The following is a 22,495-nucleotide window of genomic DNA, read 5'->3' as shown; positions in this document are numbered from 1 at the left end:
GGAAAGGGCAAAAGAGTCCATGAGGGCAATGATCAGTGATGCTGACTTTTCTCATTCTAGATTTGATGGACAATGTCATCCTCAATTCCGACAAAATTTTTCCAGTAAAGGTTACTCTAATGATCCGGATGCTATGTCTAATAAAGATAAGGTGTCTTACCCTAAGACTCAAGGAGGAAATTGTGGTAACAGATCTTCGATTCCCAGTTGTACTAGGTATGGAAAAAACCTTGATGACAAGTGTTTAGTCGGTACATATAGTTGATTTAAATGTGGTTAGGGTTATCACATGATGAGAGATTGCTCATTGCTTTCTACTAAGGAAAGGGATGGTAGGCAGGTTCAACCTAGTAATTCTGGTTCGAGTGCCCAAAAGAAAAGTATATTCTATGCTCTTTAGACTAGACAGGACCACGAGGATTCTCCAGATGTGGTGGCCGGTATATTGAAAATCTTTCATCTTGATGTTTATGCTTTACTTGATCCGGGTACTACCATATCAATTACTACTCTTTTTGTGGCCATGAGATTTAATGTTGGTCCCAAAATCCTTTCTAATACCCTTCATGTCTCTACTCCCATTGGTGAGCCAATTTTTGCTAAGAGAGTTTATATGAATTGCCCTATTATTGTTTCTCATAGTGTCACTCACGTTGATCTTGTTGAGCTTGATGTTAGATTTTGATGTTATTCTTGGGATGGATTGGCTTCATGCATGCTATGCTTCCATAGATTGTAGGACCTGATTAGCCACTTTCAAGGTTCCGAATGAACCTATCATGTCATGGGAAAGGGGAAATTATGTTCTTAAAAGTCAGTTCATATCTTGCCTAAAATCTAGGAAAATTATGATGATACTAGGAAGCAGACTACGGAGAGGGGACCAACCCAACCTCATTTTGTTCTATTCAATACTTTGATTCTTCAGGAGTTGATCGTTAGGTTATTGGCTAGATTGGATATTGCTCTTTCTGGTGTTCTTACTTAAGGTTCTCCTATTATAGTTGAAGTTGCACCGAGAGTTCAAGGTCCTAGTATGGGATTTCACACTCTAGGTTCTTCTTTAGTGCCTTTTACTACACCTCCGAGGTTTGCAGTTCCAACTATTTCATCTAGTGCGACCATGTCGATCGCTTAGTAGAAGAGATTCGTTAGATTGTCACCTCCTAAGTTTGATAGTACATATGGAGAGAATGTTTATGACTTCCTAAGTGAGTGCTAAGACAGGTTGTTTAAAATGGGTATCTTAGAGGCACATGAAGTGTCTTACATCTCATATCTGTTTATGGGAATGTCCAAGTAGTGGTCGTGATCGATTATTGCTCGGAAGCCCGTTGGTTCTCATGTGATGGATTAGGAGCAATTTACTGCAGTGTTCCTTGAGCAGTTTGTGCCATATAGCCTTTGCGATCAATGCTGGGATGCATTTAATAGATTAGAGTAAGTTCCTTATCAGTTTCTGAGTGCAAGGATCATTTTTTGTGAGTTGACTCGTTATGCTATATTAAGTATCCCTATAGAGTTTGAGCGGATCCATATGTTGGTAAAATGATTTGCCGGTTATCTCCAGAAGGCCACAACCTCTCTTGTGTTATGAAGTGGTACATTCCATGGTATTATTGATCATGGTAGGATAATTGAGAGTAATTGACATACTGGATAGGGTGGTGGAACTAAGAGATTTCATCGTCAGGGTCAGTTCATGGGTCATTCATCTAGAGGTTGAGATTATTCAGGTAAGGGCACTTAAGGTTATCAGGGTAGACAAGTACATGCCGCGATTCAGGGTACAAATGGTGTTGGTGGACCCAGGCCTAGTCATACTAGTAAGGGTATGCATAATGGATCTTCAAGTCAGAGAGAGCGTACATATTCTTCTGGTCATTCTCAACGAGATTGAGTTCCTCATGGTTGTTTTGTATGTGAGGAGTTTGGGCAGAAGGCAAACGAATGCCCAAAAGGCAAAGGATTGCCCCAGACGTGCTACTTTTACTATCTAGTCAGGATCACATGATGCTCGTTCTGTGCCAGCTCTAACAGTATGAGGTATTTCAGAGAGTGCTAGAGATGGTACCAATGGTACCAAGTGTGGGGATCCGGTAGCTCGTGATGGTTTCCAGTCTAGTTGTGATCGTAAACTATGTTATGCTATACTAGGTAGATCCGAAGCAGAGGCCTCAGATGCAGTGATTACAGATACCATCCTAGTTTGCGATTGCTCTGCTACAATATTATTTGATCCTGACTCTACCTACTCTTATTTGTCTACTTATTTTGTTGCGGTTATTGATAATGTGTGTGAGCCCCTTACTATACCTATTAGTGTCTCTACCCTGGTTGGCGATTCTTTAGTGGTGGACGAGTGTAACAATGGTGTATAGTGACATTTCCTAATAGTGAGACTTAGGCAAACCTGATTTTACTTGATATGCTTGATTTTGATATGATATTGAGTATGCATTAGTTATCTCTCTATCGTGTGATACTTGATTATTATGCTAAGACTGTGACATTAGCTTACCACAACTTACCTCAGTTTGTGTGGAAGGGTACTCCAAGTTCATAACTGAAGGGAGTAATATGCTTTCTTTGTGCTAATCGTTTGTTGGAGAATAAGTGATTATCTTATTTGGCCCATAATCACGATTGACTGTTTTAAAAAGCTACAATCAAGAATAAGTATCCTCTTCCTTGCATTAATGATTTGTTTGACCTGCTTCACGGTGCATCAGTGTTCTCCAAGATTGACTTGAGGTCGGGCTACTATTAGTTGAGAATTCCAGATTCTAATATCTCAAAGAATGCTTTTAGCACTCGCTATGGGTATTATGAGTTTGTAGTCATGTCCTTTAGACTGACTAATGCTCCAACCACTTTTATAGAGTTGATGAATTGGGTATTTTGACCTAATTTAGATTCCTTTGTGATTATGTTTATTGATGATATCTTGGTTTATTTTGAGAATGAGGCCGATCATGTTCATTATTTGAGGACTGTGCTTCAGAGATTGAGAGAGGAGAAATTGTATGCGAAATTCTCTAAGTGTGAGTTATGGCTTGAGTTTGTGGCTTTCTCTGATCATGTGGTGTCCAATGAAGGGATTATGGTTTATCCTCCCAAGGTTGCAGTGGTTCATGATTGGGTGAGACATACTTCCCCTATTTAGATTCAGAGTTTGATCGGGTTAGTGGGCTATTATCATCAGGTTTTTCGAGTTTCTCTTCGATTAGAGCTCTGTTGACTAAGCTTTCAGAAGATCAATGAGTTATTGACCTTGACATCTATTTTAGCATTACCCGAGAAGGGTATGGCATTTGTTGTATTTTATGATGCTTCATGTGTAGGTTTGGGTGGTCTATTGACGCAAGGACATAGTTATAGCCTATGGTTATCAGCAGTTGAAGGTGCATGATAAGAACTACCCTACTCATGATTGGGAGGTAGTCTTTGTTTTGAAGTTCTTGAGACATTATCTCTATGGTGTACATTGTAAGGTCTTTATCAATCATTTTAGCCTTAGATATATCTTTTCTCAGCCGAATTTGAACATGAGGTAGGATAGATGTTTGTAGATGCTAAAAGACTATGACATCACCATTCTTTATCATCCGGGCTAGGCAAATATGGTAGCAGATGCTTTGAGCCAAAAATCACCCAGTATGGGTAGCTTAGCCTTTCCAAAGGCAGAAAAGAGACCTTTGGCGATGGAGGTTCAGTCTTTGGCTAGACAGTTGGTACGACTTGATATTTCCACACCTCACTATGTTTTAGCCTTCATTGAGGCTAGATTACTTTGATGGATCAGATTCGTGCCAGCCAATTTGAGGATGACAAGTTGAGAGTTATACGAGACAAAGTGTTGAAAGGTGAAGCTAAGTCCACTTTTCTTAATCCCGAGGGAGTTTTGAGGATTCTTGGTCGCATTTGTGTTCCTAAAGTTTATGGTTGGGTTCCTATGATTTTAGAAGATGCTCATGGTTCTAAATACTTTATTCACCCCGGGGCAGCCAAAATATATCATGATTTGAATCAATACTCTTGGTGATGTGGTATGAAGAGAGACATTGTAGATTTTGTAAACAAGTGTTTGAACTGTCAGCAAGTGAAGTATGAGCATCAAAGATTTCGCGTTATTGTCTGCTATGCTAGCCTATGATAGATGAAGGCCTTTCATTTTTGGGTGATACGATGCAAAGGATGCCCATTCCTGAGTGGAAGTGGGAGTGCATTATTATAGACTTTGTGGTTGGATTTACCCTGACTTTGGGTAAGTATGACATTGTTTGGGTGATTGTGGACCGGTTGACCAAGTCAGATCATTTCATTCCAAGGAAGGCTAGGTATAACCCAGAGCACTTGAACATGATCTATATTTGTGAGATTGTTCAGTTGTATAGAATGCCCATTTCCATTTTGTGTGATAGATATATGCAGTTCACCTCTCATATATAAAGTTCTATGTAGGAGCAAATAGGTACCAAACTTGAGTTAAGTATCACTTTCCATTGTCAGAACGATGGTTTGTTCGAGTAGACTAATCATGTGCTTGAGAATATGCTTTGTGCTTGCATCATGGACTTTGGTGGCCATTGGGACCAATCCCTACCTTTTGTCGAGTTTGCTTATAACCACTGTGCCATTCCAACATTCAGATGGCACTAATTTAGGATTTGTATAAGTGGAGGTGTAGATCTCCCATCAGATTGTTTGATTCATTAAGAGTACGACCTTGGGGCACTAATTTATCGAGAGACTTTATTGATAGAGTGAGGTTGATTCAATAACACTTTGTGACCACCCAGAGTAGGCAAAAGAGCTATGTGGGTAGGCGAGTTCGTGATGTATCCTTGGCTATTTTTGAGCTAATTTTGCTTAAGGTGTCACCCACTATGGGTATGATGAGGTTTGTGGATAAAGGGAAGATTAATCTATGGTTTATTGGTCCTTTTGAGATTTTGGAGAAATTTGGAGAGGTATGTTGGCCTTGCCTCTAAACCTTTCAGTGGTCAACCCCGTGTTTCATGTCTCAATGATTGAGCTATATTGTCACGATGATTCTCATATGATTTAGTGGGATTTAGTTTCTTTAGATTAGAATTTGTCGTTTGAGGAGGAGCCGATTGCCATCTTGGATAGACATACTAGGCCGTTACATTGATAAAAAACATATTGAGTTAGTGAAAGTGCAGCCAAGGCACCAACCTATTAAAGGGGCTACATGGGAGTTGGAGTATGACATGCGTCATAGATACACTCAAGTTTTCACCCCTTCAAGTACAAATTTTACTTTTGTTCGAGGACGGACACGTGTTTTAGTGGTACCTATTTTTTAAGAAACTGCTTTTATTTGTTAAATGACTATTTTATCCTTTACCTTAGCATTTTATGCTAAGTTTGTTTTGCGGGAAAAGTTAGTGTGGTCCCGATGCTATCGGGTGAGATTTTTGTGTTTTAAGCCTTTCGAGTTAAGTTATATTAATATAGTTGACTTTGGTCAATATTTTGAGATATGAGTATCGGAGGGTGATTCTGTCAATTTCGTTGCATCTGTAACGTTGAGTTTGGCCTAGTAAGGTAGTTAGTTAGGGTTCTGAGGCCTTTGGTTAAGATTTGGGTGTTTACGCAAGATCTTGAGCTTTAGTCCTAAAGAGAGGTTCGGGAGGGTATTTCTGTCATAATGATCTTTTTTTTGGAAATCCGACGATTCCATTGAGTCGAAAATATCGAATTTAGTGGGTAGCATATTTGATTTATTTTTGTTGGGTTTCAATTGAATCCCGAGGACCCGTTCGAAGACTTTAATAAGATAAAAAAAATTTCTGGTGCTAGTGCAGTTGACCTCAGTCAATGCTTGGTCAACACGTGGCCAACCACCATTGCAGTTAACATAAAGTCAACATCCCCTTTTCTTTTTCCAAAACAACCTCCTTTCTTTCCATTTCACTTTCTTTCACCATTCTTTTCATATTGGGAGCTTGAGAGGGGGACTTTGGAAGCAATTTCTTTAGAAAAAGTCATGCAAATAAGTTCCTTTGTCGATTCTATATCGTTTTCTTTGAATCTCATCTTCCAAAAACATCTTTAAATTTTTACTGTGGTTTTTGGGATTTTCTCCTAAAGTTAATATAATTAGTTATTTCTTCATTTGGAGCTCATTTTTAACTCGATTTTAATGGATTTTTCAACCACGATTTCCTCTTGAGTTATAAAACGCGTTTTTCAAATAAAAATCTGATTTTACCCTTGTTCATTATGAAGAGATAATTTGAAGAATTTACTCCTAATTCCTAATATTATCAATATGGGTATCGTTGGACTCCTTTTGATGTATCCTTTCTACTCTTGCGATCTTGGGGATCATTTTGGAGATCGTTTGGTTAAGATAGGTTTTAGTAGAGTTGTTTAGTTTAAGTTTCGACCTTCAAGATGGGTTTGACTATTCTTCTTTAGACAGGGTTGAGTAATTAGTTTTTCTTTTGAATTCGACTATGGAAGAAGATTATAGCATGATATTGAGATGTTGGTAAGTGTAGACTGTATTATTTATCCTAGTGGAGACTTATTTGAAATGGTTAACCTGTGTGGAGGCCTTATGTGGTGTCTTTAATTACTTTTTAGAACATGTGACATTTGAGAATTGTTTGAGAGAGGGTTGAGTTTCCTTATTTAACATTTTTACTTGGGATGCTTGAGTTAGGAGATTTAACTGATTTTTTATCACATCTTAAAAAGAAGGCTATGCTTTATAAATGGTAAAAATTGATTTCAAATAAATTCTTCCGCTTTTTCCTATCATGAACGTGCTATATTTAATGATTTATTGACTTTGGGAACTTTGGAATCTTTAAATCCTGTTGAATTGATTATGCCTCTCTATTTTATGTCTTGTGATGCATTCATTCTCATTCATCACACCACTGATCATGTGAATCTGAGGACATGGAAAAGTACTATTTTGAGATAGAAATGAAACACCTTACATATATCCTTGACCACGAGCTAGGTGGCAAGTTGATGTGATATTGAGATTGTGAGATTGGTATATGGACTTCGAGTTCCCTATGGGTCCTTGGCTGGAAGATAAAGCTCGGCAAGGTGTATACAACAAGTTGTGCGACAACCATGATTCCACCACATCATTTCATCATTTATTGCATTGTATTGGCCAGCTTAGTGTGTTTTGTAATTTGTCTGTTGATATGAGAAATTATTTGTAGTCTTATGTGTTTGTTTGACTCTCACCTTTCTTATATAAATTGGCAGAACCGATGTTGGGATGAGGCTTTTCTGCATGTAGATGGAAATGTTTCATAGTTTAATTCTTATGTTTGATTAAATGTACTCACCACTACTTTTTGTATCTTTTTTATGCAGATCCTAGTTAGGGTGTTTCTTGTAGTGGTTGATCGGATCTAGTCGGTTGAGACTATTCGGATTTACGGTGAGATCTTGTAACACCTCAAAAGTTGGAAGATCAAAAAGAAAAAAATGCAGAAAAATTGGTTGAAGCAAGTTTCACGAGTCCAACCTACGGACTGTAGTAAGGAAGTCGCAGATTTGGAGATAAGTTTTTGAAAAAAAATAAGTTTCTGAAGTTGACCTACGAACGAACAGGAGGAACCATAAGAGTTTCGACGGACCGTAGAAAGGTCCCATAGAAGTGTTCCAGACTTAGGGAAATTTTGAATTGAAAGTTGAGTTCTACGGTTTGGTTCTACGGACTGTAATAGGTGCTATGGGCCGTAGAAAGGACTTATCAAAGTTGCATGATATTATAGGCTTTAGTACTTGGTCTACGGTTGATCAGTACGACTGTATAAATTCCTACTGACCGTAGGTCGCAATAGTAGGATCAATCCGATAGTTATTTTAAGGGTATTTGGGTCTTTTCCTATACTTCTAATTCTTATACTATGTAGTTTTACTCCTAATTCTTAGCCCTATAACTATCCTTCACCCTTTGAAAGTTCTCGAACTCTCTCATTCAATCAAAATCCCCAAACCCTCTCCAAGATTTTCTCCAAAATCCCCTCTCGCTAGATCAAGGTTCTTCAAGTTCAAGTCTCTTTTTTGATCAATTTCTTAGGGCTTCAAGATCAAGGTATGTAAGGAGTTCATCAATGAGTTCCATTCATCCATTGAGTCCCCAAAGTTTCTCTAATTTTATTTCCATAAACTAGTTAGGTTTTCATCCAATTCCCCATGGGTTCTATTTGTATAGATTTAATTGATTGATTTTAATCATATTATGGTTTTTAAACACAATTGCATGCTTTCCAACTAATTTCATGTGAACCCATGCATGTATCTATGATTTTGACAATAAACTCTAATTTGCATGAAATTATAAAGAATCTATGAAGCTATGAATGATTGTTTCATGAACTCATGCATGAATTATGAAAGAAAAAAGTTTTATGATCTAGGTTGCTTTAGACTTGAATCAATGAAATTGTGAAAGTTTTTCTCACATTAAGGAATCATGGTTTTGGTGAAAGGTTTTCTCACTTATATTTGATTCAAGATTTTATGAGCTATTTTATGATGTTTTTAGTTTGGATTAGTAACTTAAATTGTACTTTCCCATGGATTATTATATGCTTATGTTTTGACTATTCCATTGAGATTTTACTTAGCAACGAGAGGATATTGAGATGAAGGGTCTCTAATTAGTAAAGATCGGGTCTCTAGTAACAATCTCCTTGTCCCTAACTATGTGCCCCTGTAGGTTGTCTTCAATGATATAGCTAGTGGATCTGCCTAAGCCATAAGTTTATGGTCCTTGCCTTGGCAAGAAATGATATCTCTTTTCATTGTGGGAGCAAGACACCAGATTCCTCGTTATAGCTCACGTGGTCTATGCTAAGAATACGAATAATTCATCACAAGTGTATCATCATGGACCGGGTGATGTCCTACTTCTACATGTTTATTAAGGTTCATGACTAAGAGTGGGAAGTGTATCGAATGTGGTCTTCCTACTAGCTAAGTTTTTCGCATGAGTTCATGCAAGGGTCAACCTTAAACAATCCTATCTCACATTTTATGAATATTTATATATCTAATTACCCACTAAAGTAAAGGTTTTCGAGTCCTCTTTCCAACTTCATCATCCGCTCTTCAATCCGAGGTTGGTGTCAAAAGTTATGATAATTTTAGTTTTAACTGACATTTTTATAAAGAGAGGCAACGTATGTCGTTGTGGCTGCAAGTTCCACTTGCGAGGATGTAAATCTGATCACATCTGGGCCGACGAAAGCCATTTAAGTCCGTTCTAATCCAAATGTTTTTACTTTTTAATCATTCTTTCAAGGCTTAGAAGTGGTTTTCTCTCCTCCGCTTTCTTCCCCCCCAAAATGCCAGTTCCGCCATCAGGGCCTAGCAAGAAGCATAATTCTGTTCCAAAGCTTCGTTTCATTCCAGCAACAGAAGAAGGTAACTCTTTCTCTAGATAGTTCAATTTCGCAAACCAATTTTCATCATCTAATCATGAATTGTTAATTGAAATCTTTACCGTTAGCCATAAAATTTTCAAGAAGCAAATTCAAGATTCTAAATAAAGGATTTCTTAATCGTTCTTCATCAAGTTAGGGATCTTTATCAGATTTGTGGCGCATATAAGGTATGTAAGTATCGTAGTGAGAAACTTAGTTCTTCCTCACGCCCTAGAACTATAACCTTAGTTAGTAAGATCAAAGCTGGGATTTCACCCCAAAGTTTATGGTTTTTGAATTCTTTTATTTTGAATAGGTCCATTGTTGATTCTATTATTGAAAATATTATACTTTATATTATTAATGATCTTTAATTGATTTAGGATTTATGTTATTCTACTACGTCATAGCCCTTTCTTAGCTAAAATTATTTAAAAACCTTGTCATATTATTTCTCATGCATTATTTTCATGAGTAGGGTACATTTCAAGAATGTAAAGAAACATTTTAAGAAAAGTTTCAAGAAAGAATATTTTGCTTTCATGCATATTTTCATATAGAAAGCCTAGACAGTTTCTTAAACAATGCATGTTCAATTTAAAGAAAGTATGTCTCATATTTGAGGAAAGCTTAGTCAGATTTTCAGAAAAACATAGTCAAGTTTTTAAAGTAAAGTAAAGTTCAGCTCTAAAGCAGTACAATTGAGCATAGACTCAAAGTATTAGATATTTAATTTTCCCTAATGTGGGACCATTTTCCTAAAGTGGACATCTTTACAGTTATTGAGCACCAATTCATGTCTTGAAAAGAGTATTGAGAACTAAGTCAGGTAACTATTTAGATAATTCAAACCCCATAATTAGATCACCAATGCGGGATATGATCATGCTGTTGATTCTGGTGGCTCCTCAAAAAACCTCTAGTAAGGATTCAAACATTGGATCCATTAGTTCAACTTGTCTTCTATCCTAGCAAGGTAAAAGATGGCTCTGACAACATGGGCAAGACGTTGTATCATCATGAGACTCATACGATAGTTGTTAATTAGAGAAACTCAGTGAGAAAACTAAATTGTATTATTTTATGCACACACGTATATATATATATTCAGTTGTAAAGATTTGTTGTTAAAAGTATATATACAAGCTTTACTTTTAGTTGACTACTTTATAATCTACATTTAGATTTTCTCTTTTAGTTCACTATATTCAGTTTAGCTAGTTATTTCATTCATCTATGTTATATACCGTACATTTCATGTATTGATGTCATTCGGTGCTACATCTTTAAATAATGCACATTTAGAATTTCAGGATCAATAGCAGACGCTTTATTAGGATCTCCCCCTTTCAGCATTGGTGAGACCTTCTTTCTTTCGAAGAGCTCTAGTTTTATCTAGTTTAGCTATTTTTTAGACTGCTGCTAACAAAGTCTTCAGATAGCCGTGGATCTTGTCTCGACACCTATATTTAACAGTATAGGCTTCATAGATGAGTATGTTGAGACATATTTCTTTTGAATTCGACTATGGAATGAGATGGTAGCATGATATTGAGATGTTGGTAAGTGTAGACTGTATTATTTATCCTAGTGTAGGCTTATTTGTAATGCTTAGCCTATGTGGAGGCCTTATGTGGTGTCTTTAATTGTTTTTTAGAACATGTGACATTTGAGAATTGTTTGAGAGAGGGTTGAGTTGCCTTGTTTAACATTTTTACTTGGGATGCTTGAGTTAGGAGATTTAACTGATTTTTTATCACATCTTAAAAAGAAGGCTATGCTTTATAAATGGTAAAAAATGATTTCAAATAAATTCTTCCGCTTTTTCCTATCATGAACATGCTATATTTAATGATTTATTGACTTTGGGAACTTTGGAATCTTTAAATCCTGTTGAATTGATTATGCCTCTCTATTTTATGTCTTGTGATGCATTCATTCTCATTCATCACACCACTGATCATGTGAATCTGAGGACATGGAAAAGTATTTTGAGATAGGAATGACACACCTTACATATATCCTTGACCACGAGAAAGGTGGCAAGTTGATGTGATATTGAGATTGTGAGATTGGTATATGGACTTCGAGTTCCCTATGGGTCCTTCTCTTAAAGCTAAAGCTCGGCAATGTGTATACAACAAGTTGTGTGACAACCTTGATTCCACCATATCATTTCATCATTTCATTGCATTGTATTGTCCAGCTTTGTTTATTGTGTAATTTGTCTGTTGATATGAGAAATTATTTGTAGTCTTACGTGTTTATTTGACTCTCACCTTTCTTATATAAATTGGTAGAACCGATGTTGGGATGAGGCTTTTCTTACCTTTTGTATCTTTTTGATGCAGATCCTAGTCAGGGTGTTTGTTGGGGTGGTTGATCAGATCTAGTCGGTTGAGACTATTTAGATTTACGGTGAGATCTTGTAACACCTCAAAAGTTAGAAAATCAAAAAGAAAAAAATGCAGAAAAATTGATTGAAGCAGGTTTCACGTGTCCAATCTACAGAATGTAGTAAGAAAGTCGTAGACTTGGAGATGAGTTTTTGAAAACAAATAAGTTTCTGAAGTTGACCTACAAACGAAGAGGAGGAACCATAGGAGTATCGACGGACCGTAGAAAGGTCCTATAGAAGTGTTTGACTTAAGGAAATTTTAAATTGAAAGTTGAGTTCTACGGTTTGGTTCTACGAACTGTAAGAGGTCCTATGGGCCGTAGAAAGGACTTATCAAAGTTGGATGATATTTTAGGCTTTAGTACTTGGTCTACGGTTGATCAGTATGACTGTATAAATTTCTACGGACCGTAGGTCGCAATCGTAGGATCAATCTGATAGTTATTTTAAGGGTATTTGGGTCTTTTCCTATACTTCTAATTCTTATACTATGTAGTTTTACTCCTAATTCTAAGTTCTCGAACTCTCTCATTCATTCGAAATCCCCAAACCCTCTCCAAGGTTTTCCCCAAAATTCCCTCGCTCTAGATCAAGGTTCTTCAAGTTCAAGTCTCTCTTTTGATCAATTTCTTAGGGCTTCAAGATCAAGGTATGTAAGGAGTTCATCAATGGGTTCCTTTTACCCGTTGAGTCCCCAAAATTTCTCCAAGTTTATTTCCATAAACTAATTAGGTTTTCATCCAATTCCTCATGAGTTCTATTTGTATGGATTTAATTGATTGATTTTAATCATATTATGGTTTTTAAACACAATTGCATGCTTTTCAACTAATTTCATGTGAACCCATGCATGAATCTATGATTTTGACAATAAACTCTAATTTGCATGAAATTATAAAGAATCTATGAAGCTATGAATGATTGTTTCATAAACTCATGCATGAAGCATGAAAGAAAAAAGTTTTATGATCTAGGTTGCTTTAGACTGGAATAAATGAAATTGTGAAAGGTTTTCTCACATTAAGGAATCATGGCTTTGGTGAAAGGTTTTCTCACTTATATTTGATTCAAGGTTTTATGAGCTATTTTATGATGTTTTTAGCTTGGATTAGTAACTTAAATTGTATGAAGCCTTTACTAATAATGATTAGTTAGTGAGACCACTTAACTTAATCAATACATGTGAATGGAAATAACATACTAGAACTACAAACTGATTTGAGTGCTCGAAATAAGAGAACTCATACCGAAAGATGCGATTCAGCTGACTAGGATCCTGATAGTAAGAACCTGAAGCTACATCACATGAAAAATATAGGCATAAGAGGTATGTTACTAGGTACTTTGAATGTACTAAATATGAGATATATGCATGATAATTTGTAAATTTGGACATGATGAATATGAGATGCTAAACTGAATCTGAAATTGAAATAAATAAATGTAAGGTCAAACCAATATTTTGAAAATATAACATACGCTTAAATTATAGTCTTTGAGGAAGTCATAAAAACCTTTGAAGAAATATAGTTCTTTTGTGGGATATTAGATTTAACCGACAATAGATCATTTGAGCCATAACATGGAGTCTGATGTAACTTCCATACCGAAAAGGGAGAGTCTACTTGTTTTGGTAGAACTTTGTATCATATCATAAGGTCTATGTGGATCCACTAGCTAGGTCATTTAAGACAATCTTACGGGGTCACGTAGTTTGGAACTAGAGATTACTACTAGAGACTTTCCTATTTGAGCCACCACCTCAAAGTTCTCTCGGTGCTAAGTTAAATCCCAATGGAATAGATACAATCAATTATCAAAACATAACATTAAAGAAGGCAATAAGCATAATACCAATCCAAGTCATCAAGTCTTATAAGAGTAGCTCCTTTAAATCATGATTCATACATATGTGAGAAAACCTTTAACAACCATGATTTCATAATATGTGAGGAAATCTTTCACAATTCATTGATACTTATCTCAAAAACATCATTTTCACAAAATATGCATAGATTCATAACCATAATTCACGAGTTCATAAACGTAGTTTATATTCATAAAATTGGCATAGACATGGATTTATGTTAAACCAAAGAAAATCATCTAATTAAGTTAAATCATGCATGGTAAGACTGAATATAAATAATTGAATCACAATAAATTGAACACATGGAGAATAATATAAAACTCTAGATTTGGGTGAAATCTATTTGAAGTAAAATATACTCTCTTGAAATACATCTTAAATACTGCACTTGAAATTAAATGTAAGAATACTTTCTTGAAAATAGTGCACTTGAAGTAAAATATACTTTATTGAAATTCTTCTAAAATCATGCATTTTAAATTAAAGATAATAATACTTTCTTAAAATACTTCTTGAAAATAATGTGCTTAAAACTAAATATACTTCCTTGAACTCTTTCTTGAAAGACTTCTTTAAAATTTTGAACATATTTTATTTGTGAAATTAATGCATATGAAATACTACAAGCTTTTTAAATAACTTTGATTAGAAAGGGGTTCATGTGGTATAATAAGCATGAATCATGAATAAATACTCACTAATGACATAAAGCACCATAATTTTGATGATAAAAATCAAGAATCAATGATAGGAGATAAAGGGAATTCAAAATCATATAATGTTGGGTAAAAACCCTAGCTTTGTTCTTAAAAACATATATTGTAGGAGTAGGGCGTGAGGAGGAACAAAGTTTCTCACTTTTATAATCTTACATACCTTAAACACTCCATGAATCTTGAAGAAGAACCCTGACTAGAAGAGAACAATCAAGAAATTCTTTCTTGAGATTCATGAAATAGTTTCTTGGAATTCCTTGAAAAATATTTGAAAGAATCTTGCTTGGAAGTCTTATGCTTTGATTTTTCGTAGAATTTGTATTAGGGTTTGAGTGAGGAGAAGAATTAATTAAAAGATGGAAATATGATTGTTTAGGGCTTGATAGGAATTGAGAAAATCATTTTAAGATTTTCCTAGTGGTATAAGGACGACAAAAAAATTACTTTTTTTTAGAATTTTCCCATCGGTCAATACGAAATTTCATTGCATCATTTAGTAAAATGATCAAAACTCTAATCTAAATTCAAAATGACAAAAACTTGGCGACGTTAGAAAGAAGCTTCATAAACCTTTAATTTGATAGGTTATGGTCCACCTAACTCTTCATATTCTAAGAGATATGGTCGTTTGAAGTTGATCATTATAACATTTTATATGGAAAATCAACTGATAAGGAAACTTTCAACTCAATTTTGTGTTAGAGGATTATTATTACCTTAATTTAATCCAAATATCTTTCCACACTAAATAATTGACTTTAACACCTATGCACAGTTAAAAATCATTTGGTACAACCCTATTGTGACACCTCAGATTTGATAGAAATGGAAAAATGTAGTTTTGGGTTGCAGGTGTGACCTGTGGTAGAAGCATTTAATGACCGTAGATGGCATCCGTAGGTAGAAGGGAAATGGAGAAAAACTTTTGGGAAAATTTTTAGGACCTACGGTGGCCATGTACGGTCCATAGGTAGACCTACCAACCGTACATGGGCCCCGTTGGTCCAAATTTAAGTCTTTGAACCCTACTTACTAACTATCAGGACGGTCCGTAATGGGTCTCCTAATTATTATAACCCAATACTATGTCGTTTTACCTTCTATCCTAGACCCTATATAAATGTTTTTGCCCCCAAATTTCTCAGTTGAATGCATTCTCCTAAAAACCCAAAAGTTCATCAAGTTTTTCCTCAATATTTCTCTCTCTAAAACTTGAAGAAGAAGTCCAGGATGTCAAGATCAAGTCTCCAAATTCACCATTAATTGTGGGTTTTTGACTTCAAGGTATGATAGTATTCACCTATGGAGTCCTTTCCTCCATAGGGTTCCCAAATTCTCCAGTTTTACAAGTTAGGATCTCCAATTGAAGTGAGGGTTTTATTCAATCTCATGGGTTCTTTTTTATTATGATCTAATTGATTATTTTATGTCTTTTTATGCATGAATTGAGATAATTACATATTTTTGGGTTGAATGCACTTGAACCCATGCATGATCCATGATTTCTAGATGCTGATCATATGATGAAGTTTTTGAACTATGAAAGATGAATTTATGAAGATATGCATGATTCTTTATGAAGTTGATGAAAATGATTTAAGGTTGCTTTGAGAGTAAAACATCGATGTTGTTGTGAAAGTTTTTCTCACCTAAGATGAATCGAAGTTAAGGTGATATTCTAATGAATTCTAGCTTGGATTGGCCACTTGATGTGCCCTTTCATGGATAACAAAATACATTAAGATTAATGACTATTCCATCTTAGCACCAAGAGGATATTGAGATAGAAGCTCTTTCGTAGTTGAGGCCGGGTTAGTTTCTAGTAGCAATCTCTCTATCCCATAACTATATGTCACCATAGGTTTGTCTTAGATAGACATTAGCTAATGAATCCACCTAAGCTAGAAGTTTATGGTTCTTATATTGGCAAGTAAGGACATCTCTTTTCGGTGTGGGATAGATATCAGATTCCATGTTATAGCTCACATGGTCTATGCCGGTTAAAAGTAAATCTCCCACAATAATGAACTAAGGTTGCTTTCTAAAAGTATCTCAAATGAGTTTTAAAGATGTTTATCTTGCATTGACCATGGTTAAGACCTATGTTTTCTAACATGTTATTTTATGATTTAGCTTGGTCATTGCATGTCATCTAATGTTCCTTTTAGCATGATTTCATAACTCTTATGCATTGCTATCATACTTGGTACATTTAATGTACTGACGCATACTTTTTCCTACATTGTTTCACTAATGTATGGTTCGACGCTCCTACCTCCCATACTTGTGGCCAGTGATCCCATATAGATATTGAAGATTGGCGAGTCCTCATATTTTGAGGACCTAGACTCTTTTATTGCTTTCATGTCTTTTCTTTTTGGATATTGTAACACCTTGGAATCTAGTAGTCTAAGAAAGGGACCAAGTGAGAGGTCATGAACCAAAGAAATGAGCATGGAAACCTTCACGTGGACCCATACGGGCTGTGAAGGGCACCACGAGTCATGGTGCTGTCTATAGTGGCTCACAATAGCTATCCAAGGGAGGCTTACCTCCCACTACCACTATGACGCTTCCTGGTGGGGACCACAAGTCTTGGTGGTGCCCATGGAGGGTGAGACAATGTGCTCCCCAAGGTTGCCTAACTTGAGACATTCCACACGAGCCACTTGACGGCTCGTGAAGGCCACTACGGGCCGTGGGAGGGGCCATGGTCAAGAGTTAGGTTCATAGGGTTAAGTGGTGGTTTTCCAAGTCACTGGTCTAGGACCACGGCTGGCACCACGGCTCGTGGAGCCTGTCGTGAAAGTGGTTCAGTCCACTGAAAGTTAGGGGCTTTTGGGTCTTTTCTGATTTTAATTGAATCAAAGCTATGTCGTTTTACCCAAGCCTAAAACCTCTATACAAGTGATTTTAACCCCAAAACTCTCTCATTCAAGTCATTCTCTCAAACTCACCAAAAGAATTGGGTTCTTCTCCAAAATATTTCTCTCTCTAGAACTTGAAGAAAAAGAAAAAGAAAGAGTTCAAGCTAGGATCAAGGTTAAGTCTCCATTATTCAAGCATTTGTGGGCTTTGATATCAAGGTATGATAGATTTTAATCCATAGAATCCTTTCATCCAAAGAGGCCCCAAGATTCCCTAATTGAAAAGTAGAAATTCCCCAATTTGAGTTAGGGTTTTTTTCTAATGTTGTGTGTCTTGATGAATGTTGATCCAAATGATTGGGTTCTGATTGTTTATGCATGAATTTATAGGATTACATGTTTTTAGGATGAATTTACATGTACCCATGCTTAACCCATGTTTTAAGGTGAAATTGATGTAAATGGGTTTTACTCCATGAAAGGAGAATTTATGGATTTAGATGTATTCTTATTGGATTGATAAGGTACATTATATATTGCTTTGATATTGAAGCATATAGATATAAATTGCTTGAGATTGAAGCATATATGATGAATTGTGATTAGTAGGGCTTTGAGAGTAAAGCTTATGTGATAATTGTTTATTTTAGATAGGATTGTTGTGGAAGGGATTTACCCACATGATTCCTTATGTATGTATGAATGTGAAAGGCTTTCTCACATTGAATAATTCTAGGTTGAAAGGATTACTCACCTAAAATGAATCTAAGTTAAAAGATTATGAAATTGATGAGGCTTGAGGCGATTACCCATGACTTTTATATGAGAAGGATATGAGGTGGTTATCCATATTTCTAAGTTAGAAAATATGAGGTGATTACCTATGTCATATGATGAAGGACGTGAGGCAACTACCCTTATTCCTTGATGTTGAGCAAGAGGCGACTACCCACGTTCTTATTATGTAAGATTGAACTAGAGGTGACTACCCACATTCCTACAATGATGTTGGACATGGAGGCGAGTACCCATGATCCTTATAGAAAGACATGGAGGTAAGTACCCATGATCCCATAGTAAGTAAGGCAAGAGGCGAATACCCATTAGCCTTTTTAAGAGGCAAAGAGGCGAATCCCCATGTCTTTAAAAGTAAGCAAGAATAGTATGAACAATGTTATGAAGAATGAATAGCTTGGATTGTTGCTTGAGTTGCCTTCCATGATATGTAAGACTAGAGGCGGATGACCCAAGTCTTGACTAAGGATAAGTTGAGGTTACTTCAAGAAGTGTTCCTTTTATGTTTTGATGATCTATTATGTGCATTGATTATGCTTATGACTTATGTTGTCTAATGCTTATGTTTATGTTGTTTATGCGAGTTATCATATTTATTACATTCTTGTACTAACGCATACTCTTGCCAACATTTCTTATCCAAATGTAGGGTCTGGTGATCTCGACTCTTATCCTCGTGGCTAGGATCTTAGTAGGGTAAGACTTGAAGATTGGTGAGTCCTCATAGCATTCGAGGATTTGGCCACCATTTCTCTTATGTTCTTTCATTTTATATTTTGAACATTGTTGTATGGGCTGTGTCCCAAAGATTCTATTGTATTAGATGATTTTTGAGACAAGTGCATTAGACTTCTGCTTTTGATATAAAGACTTTGATTGTGTTGAAATGTTTTTAAAATCTCGTAATTTCTATTATCTTGACTATGAAAGCTAAGTGGCTTATATGAGACCTTTTGGGGTCTTGTACACCATGTTACATCTAGGGGGTACCCCTGGGTCGTGACATATATTGTATGTGATGTATAGGTTACGTCCCAATCACTTCATTATGATGTAATAGATGGCTTTGAGACTTATGTTTAGACTTCCGCTATTTTGTGCCAAACTTTTTATTTGAAAAGCTACCTTTAAAACTCTTTTGGTTTCTATTATCTTGTATGATGTATGTTAAGTGGCTTGTGTAGGGCCTCTCAGGGTCTTATACACCATGTCACATCTAGGGTTACTTTGGGTCATGACACCTATACACTTATCAAGAATTGTTCAGATCTTAGCTTAGAGATTTTTGGGGTGTTACGAGTTCCTAGCATAGCAGTATCAAGAGGAGCAAAATGGTAATCTACAAGAATTTCTAAAAAAAAATGACCAACCGAATCATTACAAATAGACATAGTAACGTGTTTGATAGGGTTGAGCAAATTGCATTAGTTTAACAAAGCGGATTTAGGGTATGCGGTCGATTTTTTAATGGGATTGTAATTGATACAAGAAAAAGAAGAATTTGGTTTCGGTGGTAAAGGAAAAGGAGGGAAGTGGGGATTGGGGAGTGATGTCAAGACCACCATCGTGGTTGGGTAGGGTTAGGCCAAAAAAGTAGGTTAGGAGAGCAGAGAACATTTTGCATTCGTAATAATTAATCTTATATATTTTCCGTCCTAATTTATGTGATACTTTTCAAATTTTGAGATTCAAACAAGTCTATTTTTTATCATAATTTTTTTTTATATCTTTTAATTACTTTGAATTGTCAATTATTGTGTCTTATAGTACTTTTTACATAGTTTACAAATATATAAATTTCATTTAAATTTTTTTGAAGATTTCACGCACAAATTTTCGGTCAAACTTAAATTGTTTGACTCTCGAAAAATGAAAAGTGTCACACAAAATGGGACAGAGGAAATAATATATTTATGTTTTTTCCCTTATACATAATCAAAAAATTGTATTGAATATGTACTATTTAATTAAGGTTAATTTAGTGTAAACACCTCTTACTTTTTATGGAAGTGTGAATTTCTAAGGGGTGTTTAGTCCGTTCTAAAAAGAATTAGAACTTTCTAAATTTGAAATAATGCGAACTTAAACTTCTTATTTTACTTTTAGTGACCAAGTTTTTACAACATCACAATGTTATCGCATGTTTAAGATTACAAGTGTTTCCAATGTTATATAATTACACAAATGTTATTGTAGACATCGAAATTTTAAGGGACTCTACAAGACATGTCCAATTCTAGTTGAGACTCTACAAGAAGTGCTCAATTATAGTTCGGATTCTTAGAGGTTATTCTACCGTAAACCCTAGCTCATGCCTATATAAAAGATAATATATTCCCTTAAAGAGACAATTCAAAACTTCTATAAATTCATAGAATATTTACAAAGAAATCAAGATGTGGCCTCTTACATTCGAGAAATCGATGCTAACAACCCTCAAATCACGGAGAAATTCAGAGAAATACAATACTAACAACGTCAAATCACAGAGAAATTCAGAGAAAAGAATTAAGGGGGAAACAAAATTGTACCCATACTACTTGTCAATAAAATTTTCTTGTTTCTTCATATTTTTTGTGATTGCAAATTTTTTCCCATCACTTTAAAATTTATTTCAAACAGTGATATCATATTTAAAATAAATAATTTAAAAAAAAATCATTCTTAAATCATGTGCCCAACTAAATATGACCACATAAATTAAAATGAAAAAAAATATACAATTTCACTAATTAAGTCAATGAACAATGTATGACATAAAGAATTTACAAGAAAAATGAATACTAGTTTAATTTATAAAGGATTTTTTTTTTTCCTTTAAAGATACTATTCAATAAATTTTCATTTCTTGCAACAAATTAGTATTTTCCTTGATATAGCTTGGTGTTTGGACCATATCCATATATACAAGGTTCTCCTATTGCAAGCTGTAAAATGGACCACCTTAGCTAGAAATCTCACTAGCCAGGAAACTCAGAAAGGAAAATACTTCACATATATATTGCTTCACAAAAGTGGAATACTATATGTAAATATCTCAAGATATACGTATTAAAATTCTTTAGAAGTTACTTTAGAATATTCTTCAAAAATTGTTCCAAGTAATTGTCAACTAATCATGAGCAAAGAACCCTTGTTTGGATACAATACAAGTGGTGGAAATTGTATCTTTCAGCCACTTGATGGGAAGGGCCACAAATTAAATCACTTCCCCTTTTTGTTTATGGTAAAAAAATTGATCATCGTTTAAGGTGTGTTTTTAGATCATATCATTAATCAGCTTTATAGTAAATAGATGAACAATATGCAATAGTGACCAAGAATCTATATAACTAGTTGTCGAATTGATTATATACCAAATAAATATACTATTAAAAAACATTGAAATTAGCTACAAACTTTGTTGTTGGTCTGTCGCTCCTAGCTAACAAAAATCTATCGCTAAGTAGGATTAGCGGTAAATTTTACTGTTTAACTGCAAAATGTGTTCGTTGCCAAATCAAGTATGTATATATATATATATATATATAATGGGTGGGAGTAGGGGTTGGGGTGGGTGGGGAGCTCCCAAAAATTAGGGACCCAAAGCTTGTGGTTCATTGGCTTTACCTAAAAGTTGGTACTAACAAAAAAAAATTGAATCAATGTGTAGCTCAAGTTTATCTATAAAAAATCTTGTTAGAAAAAATAAGAAAAAAAAGACTTTTATTTGTCTGATATCTTATATCTTATATATAATCATAATAAAGAAAAATAATAATTTTATTAAGTAAAACAAACAAAAAAACAAGAAATTAAAATCTGGTTAAAGTTAAGGCAGCCAAGAAACTAAAATCTGGTTAATGTTAATGCAAATTGGATGATAACTCATTAGTTTGTTAATTTCAAACAAATTCATTTCAATTCAAATAACATTTTATCAATTAATTAATTCAATTCGGTCATGAATTTCAACTTAGCCTATTATTTAACACTGTAAACACGATATTCTCTATACAAAATTTTGTGTACGCCACTCATTTGACGGAAAAATTGATTGTTGGATAATGAAGCTAAGATTCAAGAGGCACCACCGAATTTTTACATTCAGACAATGGGTTCAATTTAAGTCGAATCAATTTAAAAAGTTGGTTGTATGGATTCTACTATGGAAAAGGACTACAAGTTGTATGTATGGTCTATTTGGGGAGTTTTATTTAACCGACAAAGTACCATAAGATAGAACTAGGATCACCCACTTGTTGCTTCAAATTGTATGGTCTTGCACTGCAAACGTTTGTTTCTACTGTCCCTTCATATTTAATATTCCAAAACACCAGATATTTATGACATAATACATGAACGCATCATTTAACTTGTTTTGATTTATGTTTGAATGTACATAAATAGACACTTAAACTTGTATAAAGTTAAAC

The 22,495-nt window shown here is 35.0% G+C and overlaps 1 protein-coding gene across 1 annotated transcript; it reads left to right on the top strand.

Annotated features, from left to right (window-relative positions):
• The first annotated feature begins 3,623 nt into the window (after positions 1–3,623).
• LOC107060993 (uncharacterized) lies at positions 3,624–11,817 on the top strand. The gene is made up of 5 exons (XM_015309638.1): positions 3,624–3,734; positions 3,806–3,949; positions 4,150–4,340; positions 9,314–9,435; positions 11,786–11,817. Exons 1-5 carry the CDS (start codon positions 3,624–3,626, stop codon positions 11,815–11,817), a joined length of 600 nt encoding a protein of 199 aa, XP_015165124.1.
• The last annotated feature ends 10,678 nt before the right edge of the window (positions 11,818–22,495 follow it).

The sequence above is a fragment of the Solanum tuberosum genome, unplaced genomic scaffold (assembly GCF_000226075.1).
Source record: "Solanum tuberosum cultivar DM 1-3 516 R44 unplaced genomic scaffold, SolTub_3.0 scf00112, whole genome shotgun sequence".
NCBI lineage: Eukaryota > Viridiplantae > Streptophyta > Magnoliopsida > Solanales > Solanaceae > Solanum > Solanum tuberosum.
Note: the sequence above shows the minus strand (reverse complement) of the source record. Positions and strands in the feature narration are given on the sequence as shown.